Source organism: Bubalus bubalis, chromosome 12 (assembly GCF_019923935.1).
Source record: "Bubalus bubalis isolate 160015118507 breed Murrah chromosome 12, NDDB_SH_1, whole genome shotgun sequence".
NCBI lineage: Eukaryota > Metazoa > Chordata > Mammalia > Artiodactyla > Bovidae > Bubalus > Bubalus bubalis.
The window spans coordinates 68,308,771-68,325,538 of NC_059168.1; the positions used below are offsets into that span (position 1 = coordinate 68,308,771).

The window sequence follows — 16,768 nt, forward strand, 5'->3', positions numbered from 1 at the left end:
GCTCATAAGCTAAGGCTTGGTCCCCGTTAAAATGCAGCTGCCCTGGCACCATGGGCATCTTCTCTCCAATTAGTTAACACAGTCACCAACCCAGGCAGTGAACATACAGGACACAAAGTCTGTGCCAGGCAGTGTGCTGGGCCAAAGCTATTAATACAGGGAGAGTAACCTTTGGTCTCAGAGAAGGCAATGGCAACCCACTCCAGTACTCTTGCCTGGAAAATCCGATGGACAGAGGAGCCCGGTGGGCTGCAGTCCATGGGGTCACTAAGAGTCGGACAGGACTGAGCGACTTCACTTTCACTCTTCACTTGCATGCATTGGAGAAGGAAATGGCAACCCACTCCAGTGTTCTTGCCTGGAGAATCCCAGGGACGGGGTAGCCTGGTGGGCTGCCGTCTATGGGGTCACACAGAGTCGGACACGACTGAAGTGACTTAGCAGCAGCAGCAACCTTTGGTCTGTGTGTCCATAAAAGAACCCGAGGTGGAGGAGGTGGGTGGGAAAGGGACAGAGCTATGGTGGAAGAGGCCCCAGCTCTGTTCAAGTGGCCCTGGAGTGGGAATCCCAGGGAGGTGCCCGGGATCTGTGCCCCTCCCTGTGGTTTGGCAAGCAGGATGCTAGGGAAACCTGTCTCACCTTGCTGTGTTTTGCCCCAGACACATTTTGGAAGAACCCACAGTTCCTGCTGTCAGTCTGGAGGCCCCAGGAGGGCAGGAGGTCCCAGTTGCTCTGCAGCGTGCTGGTATCCTTGCTCCAGAAGCCCAGACACAGGCACCGGAACCGGAAGCCTCACCTAGCCATTGGCTTCTACCTCTTCAGGGTCAGTAGGCCTCTCATGGGGTCTTATCCTTTCTTCCTGTTCCCTGTCCTCTTTACCATCTGTCTCTCTGTCTGCCCACCTCCTTTGTCCACCATGGGTGCAAATCCTGTCTCTGTCCCTTGGGAATATGTGATCTAGAACAAGCCACCTCCTTGCATTTGAATATCAGTTTCTCCATCTGTAAAACGGGGACAGTGATAATTATGCAAAGGATGGAGCAGAAGAAGATCCTGTGGATAAAGCTTAGCATTGTACATGGCACAGTACAATGTCGATACAGTTGATACAGTTAATTCTGGTTCCCTTTGTCCCTTTCCCCAGGCCAAGCTTACCTTGCCTCACCCTTTTCCAGAATTTCTAAAGATGGATTAAAATGTCACTGACTAGAACTACAAGTCTGCTGGGAGGGGCGGTGGCCTCTGGGTAGAGCCTTCCTGTAAATCAGCCTCTATTAGAATTTGTGTTTGTGAAAGAGCTGGATTCAGCACCTCATGAGGCCTCTTTCTTTGTTGTTTTTCAGGTGAACCAGGTGAGTCGCACACTTGCCCGCTGGCCCTGGTTGGGAGCGATGTCTCCCGTGGCCGGGGTCGCTGTGACTGCAGGAGCCTTACGTAAGGAGCTCTGGAAAGCGCTGGCAATAATGCCAACTGCCTGTGTGTGCAAGCACAGAACATCTGCTGCTCTTTTTAATCCAAGGTCCCCCCTAAAGTCCCTATGCCTGTGCAGAGAGGTCTGAGCCTGATGCAGAACCAATAAATTTTAGAATTTATTAAATCTCTACATAAATACCTACGGCAAATATTTCAGACTGTCACAGCAAAGGAAGAATGATAAATCACAATCTTGCCTGAGTTATGAAGCCCATCATAAAATAGATCTATAACAGAGGGGACAACAGGAGTCTCTGCAACCCTCTACCTAGGAATCAGGGATGAAAGCTTGGGAAAACAAAACAGAAAACGCAGGCAGAGGACAAGGATAGCTCTGTTTCAGCTGCAGTGGCAGCTTAGAGGGATCAGTTAAGAAGGCCTGAGCTCTCCTGGCCTCTGAAGGGTGGCAGCTATTATTTTGTTTCCCAAAGAAAACAGGAGTGAAAAACTTAATTTTCTCAGATTAGACGCATTAGAGTAAAAGGGTTTTTATAAAGAAACCATTTTGCATTGGGTGTCTTAGTTCGGTTTGGGCTTTTTTTTTTTTTTTTTTTCTTCACTCCCAAGGGAATACTGAGTGCTCCCAAAGTTACCTATTAATTTAAAAAGAAAAATTTATTTATATCAAGCCTATTCCTAAATAGAATTTAGGTCAACACTACAATAAAAAGTGTAAACAGAGCAAAACCATGAACCAGTTATAGAATTCAACTGGCAAGAAAAAAGTTATAAATGGACAAGGGAGAAGGAAGCAATTGATTCTACCAGGAACACTACACAGAGGATAGCTACTGCAGCTGATTGTAAAAGTGAGTTCTGAGATTCCTGAAAACCAGGGCAAAGACAGCAATGGACTGATTCTCTAGTTCTTATTGTCTCAATAAGAAAGCAAGCATGACCAAGAGATACATTTTGTTTCCCCAGCCCTGAGTGGAATCTGGGCAATGTCTTGATGTGGTAGGTAGTGTCTTTATCAGCAAATGTATGCATCCCCATGTGGACCACCCCTCCCTCCATAGCCCTGCATGAGCGCCAAGGGAAGAGGAAGTGAGAGAGAAAAATAGGGCCAGAGAGGGAAATAAAAGAGGGAGGGAGAGAGAAAAAAAATATGTTGTAAAAACCAAACACAAACCAGATCTCTGATTGGGTCTTCTGGATTTTGGCCAGTCCTCTTTCCCTTTTATGAGGCTATATTCCCTGAGGTGGTGTGGAATGTCCAGGTGATCAGTGTGGAGGCAGATGGCTGGTGGTATGTGTGTACCTGTGACCATAATCATGTCATAATCAACCTTGAAACTATAGCGCATACTTAGAGGCAGCATCAGGAAGGATCTAGAACATGGGCACTGGGGCTTAGCTGCCCTGGATTCCTGTCCTGGCAGAGACTCTTACCTGCTGGGTAACTGTGTGCAGATGACCTAACTTATCTGAGCCTCAGCCCCTCAACTGTAACGTGGACGTGTGGACATAGTGACCTTCCTCACCTCATTCTATGCATGATGTTGTTTTAACACAAAGTCAAATCAAACGACCTATGTATTCAGCCTCATGTAAGGTCCCAGCAGAGGTGCCTACTCAGGACATGTCCTGGTGTTTTCTCTCCACTCCTCACCCCTCCACTGGGGGAGGTTGCATTTGGCAAATCAGAGGCCACTTTTGTCCTGGCTCCTGGACAAGGTGCCCAGGCCTGACCACAAGCCATGGGTGATCACCTCATCTGTTGCCTTCTGTCCTCCATTTATAGAGCTTTGATGCCCAGAAGAAACTGCCCTCTGAGTTCTTCTGGAAAAATGCTTCCCTGAGTTGCCGTGCGACGTTTTTCACAGAGAAGGAAGTGAGCCGGGAACTGTGGCTGGAGCCAGGGACGTACGTGATCGTACCCTGCACATCTGAGGCCTGCCAGGAGTCTGAGTTCGTCCTCAGAGTCTTCTCCAGGAAGCACGTCTTTTAGTAAGGGCCAGGCCTCTCCTGGACATTGGGGTCCACTTGGGCCAAGGGAGGGAGAGTAAGGGGAAAATGGTGGAGGGTGGGGTCTCTGTGACCACACAGAAGAGAGACAGGGCGAGCCCGAGAGCAGGACAGCCTCTGCATGGAGACACCGTCACTTTTTCCTCCCTACTCTCCTAACAAATGAACACTCTGCTAGAGAAAAAGCTAGAACAGGCCTGGGCCCTGCCCCCCAGGAGCTCAGTCTGCAAAGGACATAGGTATGTGAGCAGTTATTTATGTTACACTTTGTCTGGGGCAAGTGTTTATTTGCCCGGGGTGTTAGGAGAACATCAGGAGGAGCATCTGAGCCAACTTCCCATGGTCCTAGGGGAAGCAGGGGTGGCTTCATGGAGGTGGTGATTCCTACAGGAGGCACTGGGATTGTTCAGATGAGGGAGGCTGTCATCAACTATCAGGCTCAGACAATTCAATATACACACCCCGCAGCCAAACTTATAACAGGCCTATCTTAGGTTTAGTTCCAGACCACTGCAATAAAGCAAATACTTCACTAAAGAGAGTCACAGGGGTTTTTGGTTTCCAGTGCATATAAAAATTATGTTTATACTGTATTGTAGCATTGTGCAATAGCATTGTGTCAAAAAAAACCCCAATGTGCATACCTTAAGTAAAAAATACTTGATTGCTAAAAAATGGCAACTATTGTCTGAGCATTCAAGGAGTTAGAATCTTTTTGCAATAATAACAACACTGATCACAGATCACCATAACAAATAAAACAATAATGAAAAGTTTGAAATATTGTGAGAATTACCAAAATGTGACAGAGAAATGCAGTGAGCAAATACAGTTGGAAAAATGGCGCCCATAGACTTGCTCGACACAGGGTTGCCACCAACCTTTAATCTGTGAAAAATACATTAAAGGAAAGCACAGTGAAATGAGATAGGCCTGTATTTTGCCAAGGATTGTTTTGACATGACTGCCCTTCAGTACTTAGGACCCAGTTCTTTCTCCTTCATGTTTTGGGCGTAGGTAGTTTAACTTGGTCCTGGGTCTCACCGCCCTGTGAGACTTCTGAGTGTTAATGTGTGAGTGGAAGTAGTTAGATGAGGGCGTGGGGGGAGGAAAGGGCACATGGGGTCGGGGTAGAGGGCTCATCCTGAGCAAATGCAAGGGGTGAGAGCGCAGGGCAGGTGGAGAAGTACAGCTGAGTGCTGAGCTGTGTGCCAGACTGCACACTTCAAGGGCCGGTGGGGCATGAGGTGGAGCCGGGCAAGGCCCGCATGGTGCAGTAGCTAAGGAGCTGGGAAGATGAGGGAGAGTATTGGCTAAAAGGCTCTCAAGGCTATCCCCAAGAAGTAAATCTGTCTTTTCTCCCCTCTCAGTGAAATCGGCAGCAATTCCAGAGTCATCTTCTCTAAGGTGAGTTTTCAGGTAGATTTGCACGTGACTGGATCTGTTCACAAAGCCAGGGGGTAGGCTTCTCCCCTCACCTTTAGGGTTTAGGGGGAAGAGGTCCACAGGTCCTGCAGGCCCTACTCTATGGCACATGTGTGCGTGCTCAGTTCCTCAGTTGTGTCCGACTCTTTGAGACCCTATGGACTGCAGCCTCTGTCCATGGAATTCTCCAGGCAGGAATACTGTAGCGGGTTGCCATTTCCTCCTCCAGGGGATCTTCCCAACCCAGGGATTGAACTGGAGTCTCCTTATCTCCTGCATTGCAGGCAGATTCTTTACTGCTGAGCCACTGGGGAAGCCCTTGATGGCGCATATATTGTGTTACCTATCATGCCCTAAAAGTCCTCAGATTCTGCTGTTTTGGTACCAGGAAAATTGCCCTTCTGATCAGGTCCTTGGTCTTGAAGGCCCAGAGCCCTTGTGCACGAGTCACACATCCATGCTCTTATTTCTCTCTACCTGGTGTTTCTTCTGCCCCTTAAGTGGTTTGCTACTTCCCCCAAGCCACTGAGGGTTAGAGAAACAAGGGATGTATGTGAAGGCTATGGCAGAAAATTTAAAGCGGTGCTCAAGGTCAAGTTTGTAGATTTCAGAGGCCTGGGGGCCATGACCCATTAGCGTATGCATGAGAGTCCATCTGTCCAGGGAATGACCTTGTCCTTCCGTATGTCTGTTTCTATAGGAAATTGTAGACCAAAGTGAAGGGAAGGATGAATTCTTCACCAAACTCTTTGAAAAGGTAAGTTGACTAGGGAAGATAACGAGGAGCAAGAGATACTGCGGAGCCTCTAATTTCATGAAGCATGGGTTTGTCTCTGCTTGATCCTGGGTATAAGTTGTGATTTAAGGCTTCCTAGTCCCGATTGCCACTTTCCAGGAGAGCCCTCAAGTTTTTAGACAAATGGGTAGAGCTGTTGTTTTCAGAAACTTCTTATAAAATGCATATCTGCTCTTGGAAGCTACCTTGATTTGCTGTGGGAGAAACAACTTCAATTTTTAATCCCTGAAAAAATGGAATATGGCAGGGGTGAGACTCAGTGTTGGGAGGGGAGGGTGGAGCGAGCCCTGGGGTGTCTGGAGGAGGGAAACCCAGGGAGAAAGACCCCGTGGGTGGCCCCCTGTGGACGATGGGACCAGTAAGAGGCACTGAGGAAGAGGAAGGCTACCCACTTGGTAGCCTTTCAGGTTCTTTGCTTGGACTGACCCAGGTCTGAGCACCAGCAGAAAGCCACCCCATTCTTAACTTGTAGGACAGTAAACTCAGTTAGGAACAGGGCAAGAAATCTGGGTCTGACATCCGAGAGATGTCATTAACTGGAAGAACATGCACTTCCTGCATTAGTAACACTCCTGATTTAACTCACAAGTTGCCTGCCTTCCCATCTTTTCTCATTTTCACACTGGCATTTGCTTAGTATAGTCAGAGAGGCTACATCAAAATCTTCTGTGTGTTGTTTTTAAGAATTTTCCTCCATGCCAGGGGTTTCCAAACATTTTCTGCTGCAGTCCTTTTATCAAATGGAATCTCATAGAGAATCCAGATATATAAAGATATATAGAACAGATAAATATAAAGGTATCATATCCATTTTATAAGTTCAAATTTATGGTACTTACATTTCATTAACATGTTTTAAAGTCAAATGCCCATGTAAAGAGTGGCTTCTGATGAAGTCTAGAATGGAAATCTGGACTCTTGGCTAAGGATAGTTAAATAAGAATAAAATTGAAACTCAATTGCTAAACTTTTGCAGCATCTCTATAGAACCCAGTTTGAGAAACACCTCTATTAGTCTACCTCTTAAGAGTCCTGCCCCGCTGGGGCACTCTGAATTTGACACCCAATTAAACTGTTGTTGAAGTTCTTATGAAATTTTGGATTTAATTATATGTCTAGTCATGTCCTTATGTATAAGAAAATGGTGTAACTTATTCTGCCCAGAAATGGCATATATGCTGTGCTAAGCAGATGTGGGAGAGGCCTTTCGCAGGCCTGTTTATCTGTGGGTTCTACATCCAATGAGGCTTCAGGAATGATGATTTTCTCCTGACCCTCTGCTTCCACTTCAGTATCCAGAAATAAACGCAATCCAACTGCAGAATATCCTGAACCACATGCCCTGGTCAGGTGAGTATTTCAGTCATTCCTGTTGGACTCAGGGGACACGACTTTTCTGAACTCTGGGTCTGCTTCTCTTTCTCCTGATGGGCCATGTGAATGCCCACTGGTCTCCCCAGCAGCTGTGTCCTACACCAGGGTGGGTCGTGTGGTCTGACAGAGGTAGAGGAATTTATGCAGCTTGGGAAAATAGCTCTTTTTTTTTTTTTTTTTTTTTTTGCTTAGTTGTTTGTGTAGAGATACATGGTAGAGAAAATAAAGATTTCTGCTAGTTTGTGAAGAATAGCTGAGTATTCCTTTCTTGGCTTAGAAAGTCATTGTGGAAGAATAGCACTCATTTCTTCAACTCAGCAAATAAATAATTAAGTATTGAGTAGCTTACCAGGGAGATCTCTGATGAGCTCATATTTAAATTGATTAACCTACAAAAATCGGATAGAAGGGAGCTCATCACATAGGAGAACTTCAATGTGGATGCCTTTGTGTGAAGCCTGGCATAAATCATCAGGAAAGCTTAAAGCCCATCTAAAAGTATTTTATATGTAGATTTTGAATGAGAAGAACATAATTTCTCCAGGCAAGAGAATGAACCTCAAAATGAAAAAAGTAAACCAAACAATTGAAGGGTATTTGATTGCTTCTCTTTTATATGAAGCCAAGACTTCAAACCCAAACAAACTCAGAAATTGCATAATTTCCAGATGGTTTCTCAAAGCCACACTCGAATATCATAAAAGAGCCAGAAGGCGAGGCTCTAGAAATGATAGAATATGAGATGCGCCCCCTCCCTACCCCTCATCAGAAAAAAAAAAAAATTCTATAGAAATTATCTAAAAGAGATGGCTTCTGCACATTTAAATTTTTAAAAGAATGGATGGACACATCGCTTTCATTTATTCCTATGAGAGGAAATGGACAGATCAAAGAGCTACTATAGATTTTGGCAAAATAGTTGGTAAAGTCTCCCATAACAAGTGATGAAGTGGGGGTTGGAAAGTAGCAATATGATTCAAAATTTTAGCATCAATCCCAAGAGTTTTATAAAAATGAAACCAGAGGAATAATTCTATGTTATCGATCAGAGTCTACATGTTTAGACACTTAGATGAATCTCTGTATTCTGCCCTTGGTCCCCCTACACGTCCTCAGCTTTTATCAATGGCTTGGAAGAAGACAAGACACAAAGGCTTATGAGATCTGCAGATGGCACAGAGCTGGGAGGAATCATTAATAGACAGCAGAATTGAAATTCAGAATGCTCACCACAAGCTGTGCCCAAGCCAAAAAGATGAAATGCAGTCAGGGTGATAATTAAAAACTGCCATTTTGTAATTTTTAAAAAATCGGTTGCACAAGTTCATAACAGAAGAGACCTCATCTTTGTGGCAGTTTATTTGAAAGATATCTGGTTAATTTAGTTGACCTTGAGTTTAACATGTGCTAATAGTTTTAAGTTGCTGCTAAATAAGCTAATCCAAATTCAGACAGTATTTAATGGAAGCTTTAGATGTGTGTTTTTGAAATCGTGTTCCAAGAAATGTTAGAAACCAAAAGGTTTTAGTGAGTGTTCCATGAAATAAAAAGGGTTAGGTTCTATGGTCAATTGAGCTTAGGTAATTCTGCGTTAAACAAAATTCCAATGTTGACTCCTCTATACCAATCACGTGCTAAGGTACATGATGATGGAGAAAAGGCTTGTAAATACAAAATATTTCGAATGTATTTGAACTCAAAACCCTTTCTCTGCAAAACATCTCCCTTGGAACCTAATTTGGGAAATGGAGACTGAAAATTTTGGAAGTGATAGACCCACTGTACTCTGCTTAATCCAATTGCAGCTGCAGGCGTGTGTTCCAGTCTTGGTATCACATTTTAGGGAGATGCTGGCAAAGCATAGCTCATGGAACAGGGAGGTGTGGATTTAGAAACCATGTCATCTGGGGAAGCGTTGGAGAAATGTTTAGATATTTAGAATGGAGGGGAGATGTCAAGGAGGGGACAGATAGTTATTTATGTTTTTCTGGAGGTAAAACTAGGGCTAGTGAATGAATGAGAAAAGAGGTTCCTTTGGAATTAAATGAGAAATTTCTCCTGACCTGGAGCTATGGATTCACGTGAAAAAGAGAGGTCCCATCGCTGACAGGAGCACTGTCAAGATGTCTGAGGCTGTCTCCCAGTTTGGGTGGGAGCTTGGACAAGTTGCTCTTTCAGGCTGGGTAGTCTGTGACCAGCTGGCTACCTGCCTCTGCCACTCCCCCAGTTACAAAATGTCACCTCTCTGCCACTCCACCAGGTACAAAGGGCCATGTTCATCTGTCCCACTGTGTAAGCCAGAATGTTCTCTGCAGGGTTTTACTGATTTCCTTGGGGGTAGGAATCACCCCCTGCGCCCCCACCCGCCAAGCCTTCTCTCTCAGTCTCCACTGCTCTTACTCTCCCCACCCCCAACATAAATGATGCTCCTTGGAACCTCCGGAGGGTCTAGACAGCACTGCCTCTCCCTGCAGTCCCAGGGCCACTCCCATGCAGACTCTTTCTGTTCCTTCACAGGTCTAGGAAGCAAACAGCCTCTCTTCAGTCTTGAGGCCTGTCAGGGAATCCTGGCCCTGCTGGATGTATCCTTCCAGGTTTGTGGGTGGATGCATTCTGCTGTTGGAGATCTTTGGCCTGGAGCCAGACTTCCTGGGGTTGAGACCCAGCCCTAGCACTTAACTAGGGCTCCGAGGAGTGACAAAGTCCTCATGTGTAGCCTAGGGGTGGTGTTAAAGCCTATTCTGTAGGAAGTGAAGTGAAGTTGCTCAGTCGTGTCCAACTCTTTGCGACCCCATGGACTGTAGCCTACCAGGTTCCTCCTCCGTCCGTGGGATTCTCCAGGCAAGAGTATTGGGGTGGGTTGCTGTTTCCTTCTCCAGGAGATCTTCCCAACCCAGGGATTGAACCCGGGTCTCCCGCATTGCAGGCAGACGCTTTACCATCTGAGCCATCAGGGAAGTGGACAAGTTAACTGGAGTTTAATTACCCACACCGCAGAGAGGCACATAGAATGGATAGTATGAAGAGGGTTGCAAATACAAAGAATCTTGTTAGCAACTTTGCAGAGGCCAGGGGCGATGGGGGATGGTGGTCAGGTGTGCAGGCTTTGGGGCAGGTCCCAGCCTTGTCACCAGATGTATGGACTTGGGCGAGATCATACTCGCTGAGCTCTCATTTCATCATCCAGAGCAGGGGGCAGTTAGTAACTACCCCAACTGCTAGGTGAAAATGAAGGTCAAGTGCGTAGCTCAGCACTAGGCCCACCGCCAGGGCTCCAACAGACCTGGCGTGTGGTGGTATTTTTGACTCAGTCTCTCTGACGTGGGGGGACTTGGACATGGTCTACAGAGCCAACCATTCAGCTGTTAACTTGTCACAAAATGACTAAATAGAAAAGGCCTCCTCATCTACCCTTGTGCCTGAATCCATCCATAAGTTAGTTTTAACAACAGTGATAAAATATTTACCATGTCTTATTTAAACTGTATCAAATTGGCCACATCAGAATACCCTGTTTCACTAGATGGAAGCTGTTGTTACGACCATCATCCCCACCTCTCTTCCCAGCGTTGCTGTATTCCAGCTCATTCTGTCCTTTCCTAGCAAGGGCCAGGGAGCCCTGGGCTGGAGACCAGTCAGGTGAGGCCAACTAGGCACGTCCAACATTGACTGTGGTGTCCCAATTGCCCGCGACTCTGTGAAGGGCCCATCACTGCCTCCAGAGGCGAGCGTGAAACTCCCGTGGTGGCTTTGACCTTAACCCTGCTATCAGCTTAACGCATCCGGCACTGTGAGTATCCAGGAATTCAGGGACCTGTGGAAGCAGCTGATGTTCTATCAGGTGAGAACAAGTGTTGAGCCGGCCTCCCGCAGGACGGCGCAGAAATGGCAATTCTGCAAAACTTGTAAAAGACCTCTCCCTTTCAGCCCTTTCTACTGTGAGGTAGTTAGAATAGGAAACACGAGTCCAGAATGGTGTGGCTAAAAGACAATGAAGGGAAAAGCCGGCGAAAATAGAACAAAGAGAGGTCCGAGGACTGGAGTGAGGACTTCAGGTAGAACAAACAGCACTCCTGGCTAGCCCAATTTACATAGGGCAGGCCCGGGGGGAGGAAAAAACATATAAAAAGAGGAGCCAAAGGATCGGGTCTCCCCCTCTCTTTACGTCTTTGGGTTGGCATGCCCTCACACCTCAAGGATGTATTTTCCTGCTATTTTCTAAATAAAATTGAGCTGTAACACGGAGCTGTAACACTGATCTGTCTAAGAGCTATAACACAGTCTGTTCAAGACCTGAGAGCTATAATGTGGTCTGTCCAAGACCCAAGAGCTATAGCACGGTCTGTCCGAGAGCTATGACACGCCGAGGGCTCTAACGTCTGTCGCTTCCAATTTTTGCTGAGATGAGACAGAACCGAGGAGAATACCCTCGCCGGACACTACCCAACCACTCACCCAGTTTTCCCGAGTGTCCTTCTAGTGTTTCTTACTTTCTCTTCCAAACCCAGAGAGCCTGTTGCAATAGTCCTCTGGATTTTGAAAGTGACATCCGATCATGTTGCCTCCTTCCTTACCTAACTAAAAGGAAGAGACTCCCCGTGGCCTTCAGATCAAGTTCACACCCCTTAGCATGGCATTTAGAGTCCTTCATAAATTGGCTCCTGCCTACTTTTCCAGTCGTTGCTCACAACCGTCCTCCTGTCTCCTGAGTCATCAGGTCGGAAGCCCTTCCAAATTTGGATGATTCGCTTAGATTAAGCATGTTTATCTGTATCCCGACTCTCCATCCCTCATGATGGAAACACTGCCCGCTCTTACAGCCTAAAGGACAACTGGGACAGGGGGTGGGATCCCGGCCAGGAGACCGCAGCCTGTTCTTGTCTGGGCATCTAGGCCTACGCTCACTAGCAGTCTTGCAGGCTTGACACTGGGGTGCAAGGGGCTCTCAGGGGGTGCTTGGAGATGGCTGGCTTCCTCAGCCTTTGCTTTGTGTTCTTCCCAGGAGGTTTTCCACAAGCAAGACACTAACCGGTCAGGATCCCTGAATTGGGCCCAACTGCGGGCTGCCATGAGGGAGGCAGGTAGGCACACAGCAGGCCGGGAGTGGGGCTGGGGGTGGGGCAGGGGTGCGTGATGTCCTCGTGGTGGTTTAGTCACAAAGTCATGTCTGACTCTTGTGACCCCATGGACTGCAGCCTACCAGGCTCCTCTGTCCATGGGATTTTTCAGACAAGAGTACTGGAGTAGGTTGCTGTTTCCTTCCCCAGGGGATCTTCCTGACCCAGGAATCAAACCCAGGTCTACCTGCATTGAAGGTAGATTCTTTGCCAACTGAACCACTAGGGAAGCCTACAGTTGTTCTAAAGAGCAGAGTTACTCCCTGAGTTCAGAGGCCCAAATATGTGAATCTGTGATTAACTGAAACATGGATTATTATCAGTATGTTCACAGCTAACATTTACTGAGGGCTGGCACACCCACACTTTAGTCTTTGCCAACACCCTGTCATAATCCCCACTTTACAGAGGAAGAAATAGCAACTCAGATAAGTTAAGTCACCTGGGGCTTATCTCCGGGACTCCCAGACTCCAAAACAGATTGTCTTGACCACTAAGCAGACTGCGTCCTGCCTGGAAGGCCAGTAACCCACTTGATCAAGAGATCCTCCTGGTTGCCTAGGGGACAGGGACGGAGAATGGAGAGAAAATAAGATTAGTAAGATAAGTAATTAATTCACAATGAACCCTGTCAAAGAAGACCCTGGGCTATTAGAATTCAGGTCCTGGAGATAGAGGGACAATTTAGGGGCGTCAGGTGGGAGGGGAGCTAGGTGTGAGGTCCCAGCGCCCACGGCAGGAGCCTGTGTTCCACGCAGGAATCATGCTCAGTGATGACGTCTGCCAGCTGATGCTTATCCGCTACGGCGGCCCCGACCTCCAGATGGACTTCGTCAGCTTTGTCCACTTGATGCTGCGTGTGGAGAACATGGAGGGTGAGCTGGGGAAGGAGAGTGGACCAGGGCTTCCTCTGCTCTCCCCGTGGATTGCCTGCCTGTCCCCAGTTCAAGCGAAAAGAGGACGCTGCCAGTGCAGGGAACTCTGGGGAACGCTGGCTCTGTTTCTGTGAAACCTGGCTGTATCTCCCCAAACTCACAGATGCCTTGCCTATTCCAGGGCAGAGGTGTGGGGCGGCCTGCTTAGAACAAGTGTGGCACGTGTGGTTGCACCAAGGCCAAAATTGGGTTCCCGGGTGAGGGGATGTATGGGAGGAGCTAGTCCCTTATGTTTCCAACACACACACACACACACACACACAAACACATATTAACTGTGTTCCTTTCTGCTGCATTTTCACAGATGTCTTCCAAAACTTGACCCAAGACGGCAAAGGGATATACCTCCAGAAGCCAGAGGTAAGACCTTCTCCACGGGATTGAGTCTCATCATCTTAGGGAGTGGTGGCCAGTGCGGGTCCAGGGTCTTGTGAAGGAGAAGGGTGCTGGGGACCCTGCATTCTGCTGAGTTCAGGGGGCAGCACTTCATTCATTCATTCAGGCATTGTTTTGATGGGGCACCTGCTGTGTGCCAGGCACGGGGGAAGGTACAAGTGTTTGTTGAATGATTGAAGTGATATGCTGAGGGGAAAACAACACTGTGTCTGACACTGATTATCTTCCCCGATGACTCAGGTTGCATGGATTTACTGAGCACCTTCTATGGGCCAGATGTGGTGTTAGATGGTGTTTGCTGCATAGACATTGGAGTCTGGAGTTGAATCATCTGCCCTTTCTTTCTCAAACATTCTCTGGGACTTCCCTGGCAGGCCAGTGGGTAAGACTCTGTGCTTCCACTACAGGGGGCGCAGGTTCAATCCCTGGTCGGAGAACTATGATACCACATGCAGGGTGGCCAAAAAAATAAAACACATTCTCTGTTTGAGCTGCTTAGGAAGGGACTGATAAAAGCTGGGGTTTCTCTCTTGACCCCAGATGTCCATTTTATGGAATAACCTTCTAAGATATAGAAGGTTCCCTGGTGGGCTTCCCTGGTGGCTCAGATGGTAAAGAATCTGCCTGCAAGGTGGGAAACCTAGGTTTGATCCCTGGGTTGGGAAGATCCCCTGGAGAAGGGAAAGGCTACTCCCCACTCCAATGTTCTGGCCTGGAGAATTCCATGGACTGTATAGTCCATGGGGTTGCAAAGAGTTGAATACGATTGAGTGACTTTCACTTTCTAAGATATAGGGACCCACAATGTGTCTACCCTCAATCACTCCCATGTTTGAGTGTGAAGGTGGGATGCAGCTAGAGAGGCAATGGTTTTAGAACTCCTGAGCCCATCCCCAAGCAAAGGTCCCCAAGACCACCTCCTGAACTCAAGCAGTCCCTCCATAGCCACAGACTCAGCACTGAGAGAGCAGGACAGTGTCAGTGTGGCAATCGACACAGGATAGCCCACAGCTTGAGGAGGCTTCTAAAAAGCAATGTGCTATCACAAGAGAATGGATGTTACAAGCCACAGCACCCCTTGTAACCATCTGTGGGCAAATCATGTTACACCTCTGGGCCTCAACGTCCCAATATGTGAGATGAGCTGGGTGAGCGAGGTGGTCTCTAAGAGTCTCTGCAGCCCTGATCATCTCTGGTTCCTTAAGGAGATCCTCAAGGTCATTCAAGGAGGTCTGAAGGGAGCAGCAAACTTGTCAGGATTTCACTCTGGGGTTTTCTCTGATCCCTTTGGTAATGTGACCATTATCACCTTCATCATCACCAGCGTCAGCATCACCCTTTTTATGTAATTGGCCTGGGGTGTGGCCTCTCCAGAGATCCCCACTGTGTGAGTTAGAGGGACCATTCATCACACACACATAAAGCTGTCAGACCAATGCGCTCATAAATGTAAACATGTAGAATATGCTCTAATGGACCTCTGCTGCCCAGTCGGTCCACACACCTGCACACTGCTATCAAGAGCATGCCAAATTGAATTCATGGGGGAAAATTGCATTGCGAATTGAATGTAGAATCAACCAGCATCTCTGACTATCATCATTCACAGGCACCAGGAGAAGTCAAGGTTGATTATATTTCAGGTTGATTTATACTTACCACCGGATGGTGTGGTCCCTCTGGCTAAGTCATCCATTAATGTCCTGTCTCCATGGCTTCCCAGGAGTGAGGGGGAGGAGGCCCCAAGTCCAGTCACCAGGTGACTGAGAGATGAAGCATCCTTAACTGAATGTCAGAGATGGGTCTGAATGGACTGTAACTTGCTTCCCCATTATTCCAGTGGCTAATGATGGCTCTGTACTGCTGAGAAGGCTGGAAGCTCACTGATCCTCACTGAGGACTCTGCATATGGACCAAGGGTGGCCTTTAGGTGAGACCAACCCACGTTCAACCCACCTACAATTCTTCAGGACTGTGTCTCCAGCTATCACCTTCTCATCTGGGAGGATGGGCAGCATACAAAAAGAGAAGTGAGGGAGTAAAGATTGCCTTGGGGTTGTCAAGACCAGCTCTTTTCCACAGTGACCACAACCACAAGCAGAGACGTGGCCTGAGTTGACTCTGGGTTGGTGTGCTTGTCTTTGTATGATACTGCCTCCATGGGTGTCCAACTTAAATGACCTTAGACATGCTATGTCATCATATTTGGGGTAAGAGTCTAGGTTTCAAGATCTGAAGAGGGAATGATATGTTTATAGACATATGTAAATTGGCATCTATAAACTGGTAGCAGCATAGGCTAAGTTTTAACTATCTGGGGGTGGAGTAGACCCATATTGCACTTTCAAGAGTGCAGAAATAATACAATTGGCAAGGTTTGGGGGGGATGGGCTGGCTCTGGCTTCTGAGGTCACTGAGTGATCTTCTGCTAACAATATCTCCAGATCGTTGGATTTGGTGTGTACCAGTAGATTTGGTGGGCTGCCGTCTCGGGTCGCACAGAGTCGGACATGACTGAAGCGACTTAGCAGCAGCAGCAGCAGCAGCAACAGTAGATTTGAAACACCCAGCTTCTTAAAGGGCTTCCTGCATATGATGGGTGTCAGTCTGTTTACCTGACCTATGGGCTATCAGGTCTACTTCAAAGAAAAATAACAAATCCATGCTACATCATAGAATTAATCAGTAAATGGTCAGTATATCTGTTTTTTTTTTTTTTTTTAAAACTATGTTCATACCTCATTTTCATGGGATCCCTACCAACCCAGAACCCAGATGGAAAACCAGAGCATTGGCCATTTTCCAAGGCCATACATTCTATTTATAAGTTAGAAACCTACAGCCATTTGTTAAAATTCTATTTATTATTCATTTACAAACTGTTCTAACCAATGTGACTGCCTGGTTTCCGGGCCCATAGCAGACTAGAGGAGGAGACTGAAAGCGGGGGATCAAAGGGTGTCTTTTGGCAGAACTAAAGGAAATTTGACAGCCTGGTAGATGGGCAGTATGGGAGAAGGAGGGAGCACTTTCAAAGCATGGCTCAGGGAGTAGAAAAGCATTTTATTTAGAAAAACCTTTATTTATTCCAAATGATGAAAAATACAATGGTTTGTCATAAAATGACCTGTATACTACTACTTGAGGTATTACTGATTTTATAAATAGTGATCCTGTATTTATATTCTTTTAAAGAGTTTTATGTCTGTTTATTTATCAATATCTCTATCTTCGGATTCTGCCATTGTAAATATTTTGTTTAATTAAATTGTTATTGCTTTGCA

General features: G+C 46.8%; 1 protein-coding gene across 3 annotated transcripts in view; it reads left to right on the top strand.

Moving 5' to 3' along the window:
- Positions 1-16,768, top strand: part of CAPN14 (calpain 14) — a 37,831-nt gene extending 21,063 nt beyond the window's left edge. For 2 of the 3 annotated variants that reach the window (XM_025261308.3, XM_025261309.3), the window contains exons 11-22: positions 660-823; positions 1,344-1,352; positions 3,218-3,423; positions 4,812-4,848; positions 5,567-5,623; positions 6,955-7,012; positions 9,554-9,618; positions 10,809-10,877; positions 12,039-12,117; positions 12,912-13,028; positions 13,393-13,448; positions 15,325-16,768. In XM_025261308.3, coding sequence (XP_025117093.2) covers positions 660-823; positions 1,344-1,352; positions 3,218-3,423; positions 4,812-4,848; positions 5,567-5,623; positions 6,955-7,012; positions 9,554-9,618; positions 10,809-10,877; positions 12,039-12,117; positions 12,912-13,028; positions 13,393-13,448; positions 15,325-15,351 — 944 coding nt within the window. In that variant the 3' untranslated portion in view covers positions 15,352-16,768. Of the gene's footprint in view, positions 1-659; positions 824-1,343; positions 1,353-3,217; positions 3,424-4,811; positions 4,849-5,566; positions 5,624-6,954; positions 7,013-9,553; positions 9,619-10,808; positions 10,878-12,038; positions 12,118-12,911; positions 13,029-13,392; positions 13,449-13,724; positions 13,867-15,324 lie in introns of all 3 variants that reach the window. The other variant, XR_006543481.2, reaches the window with a different exon arrangement.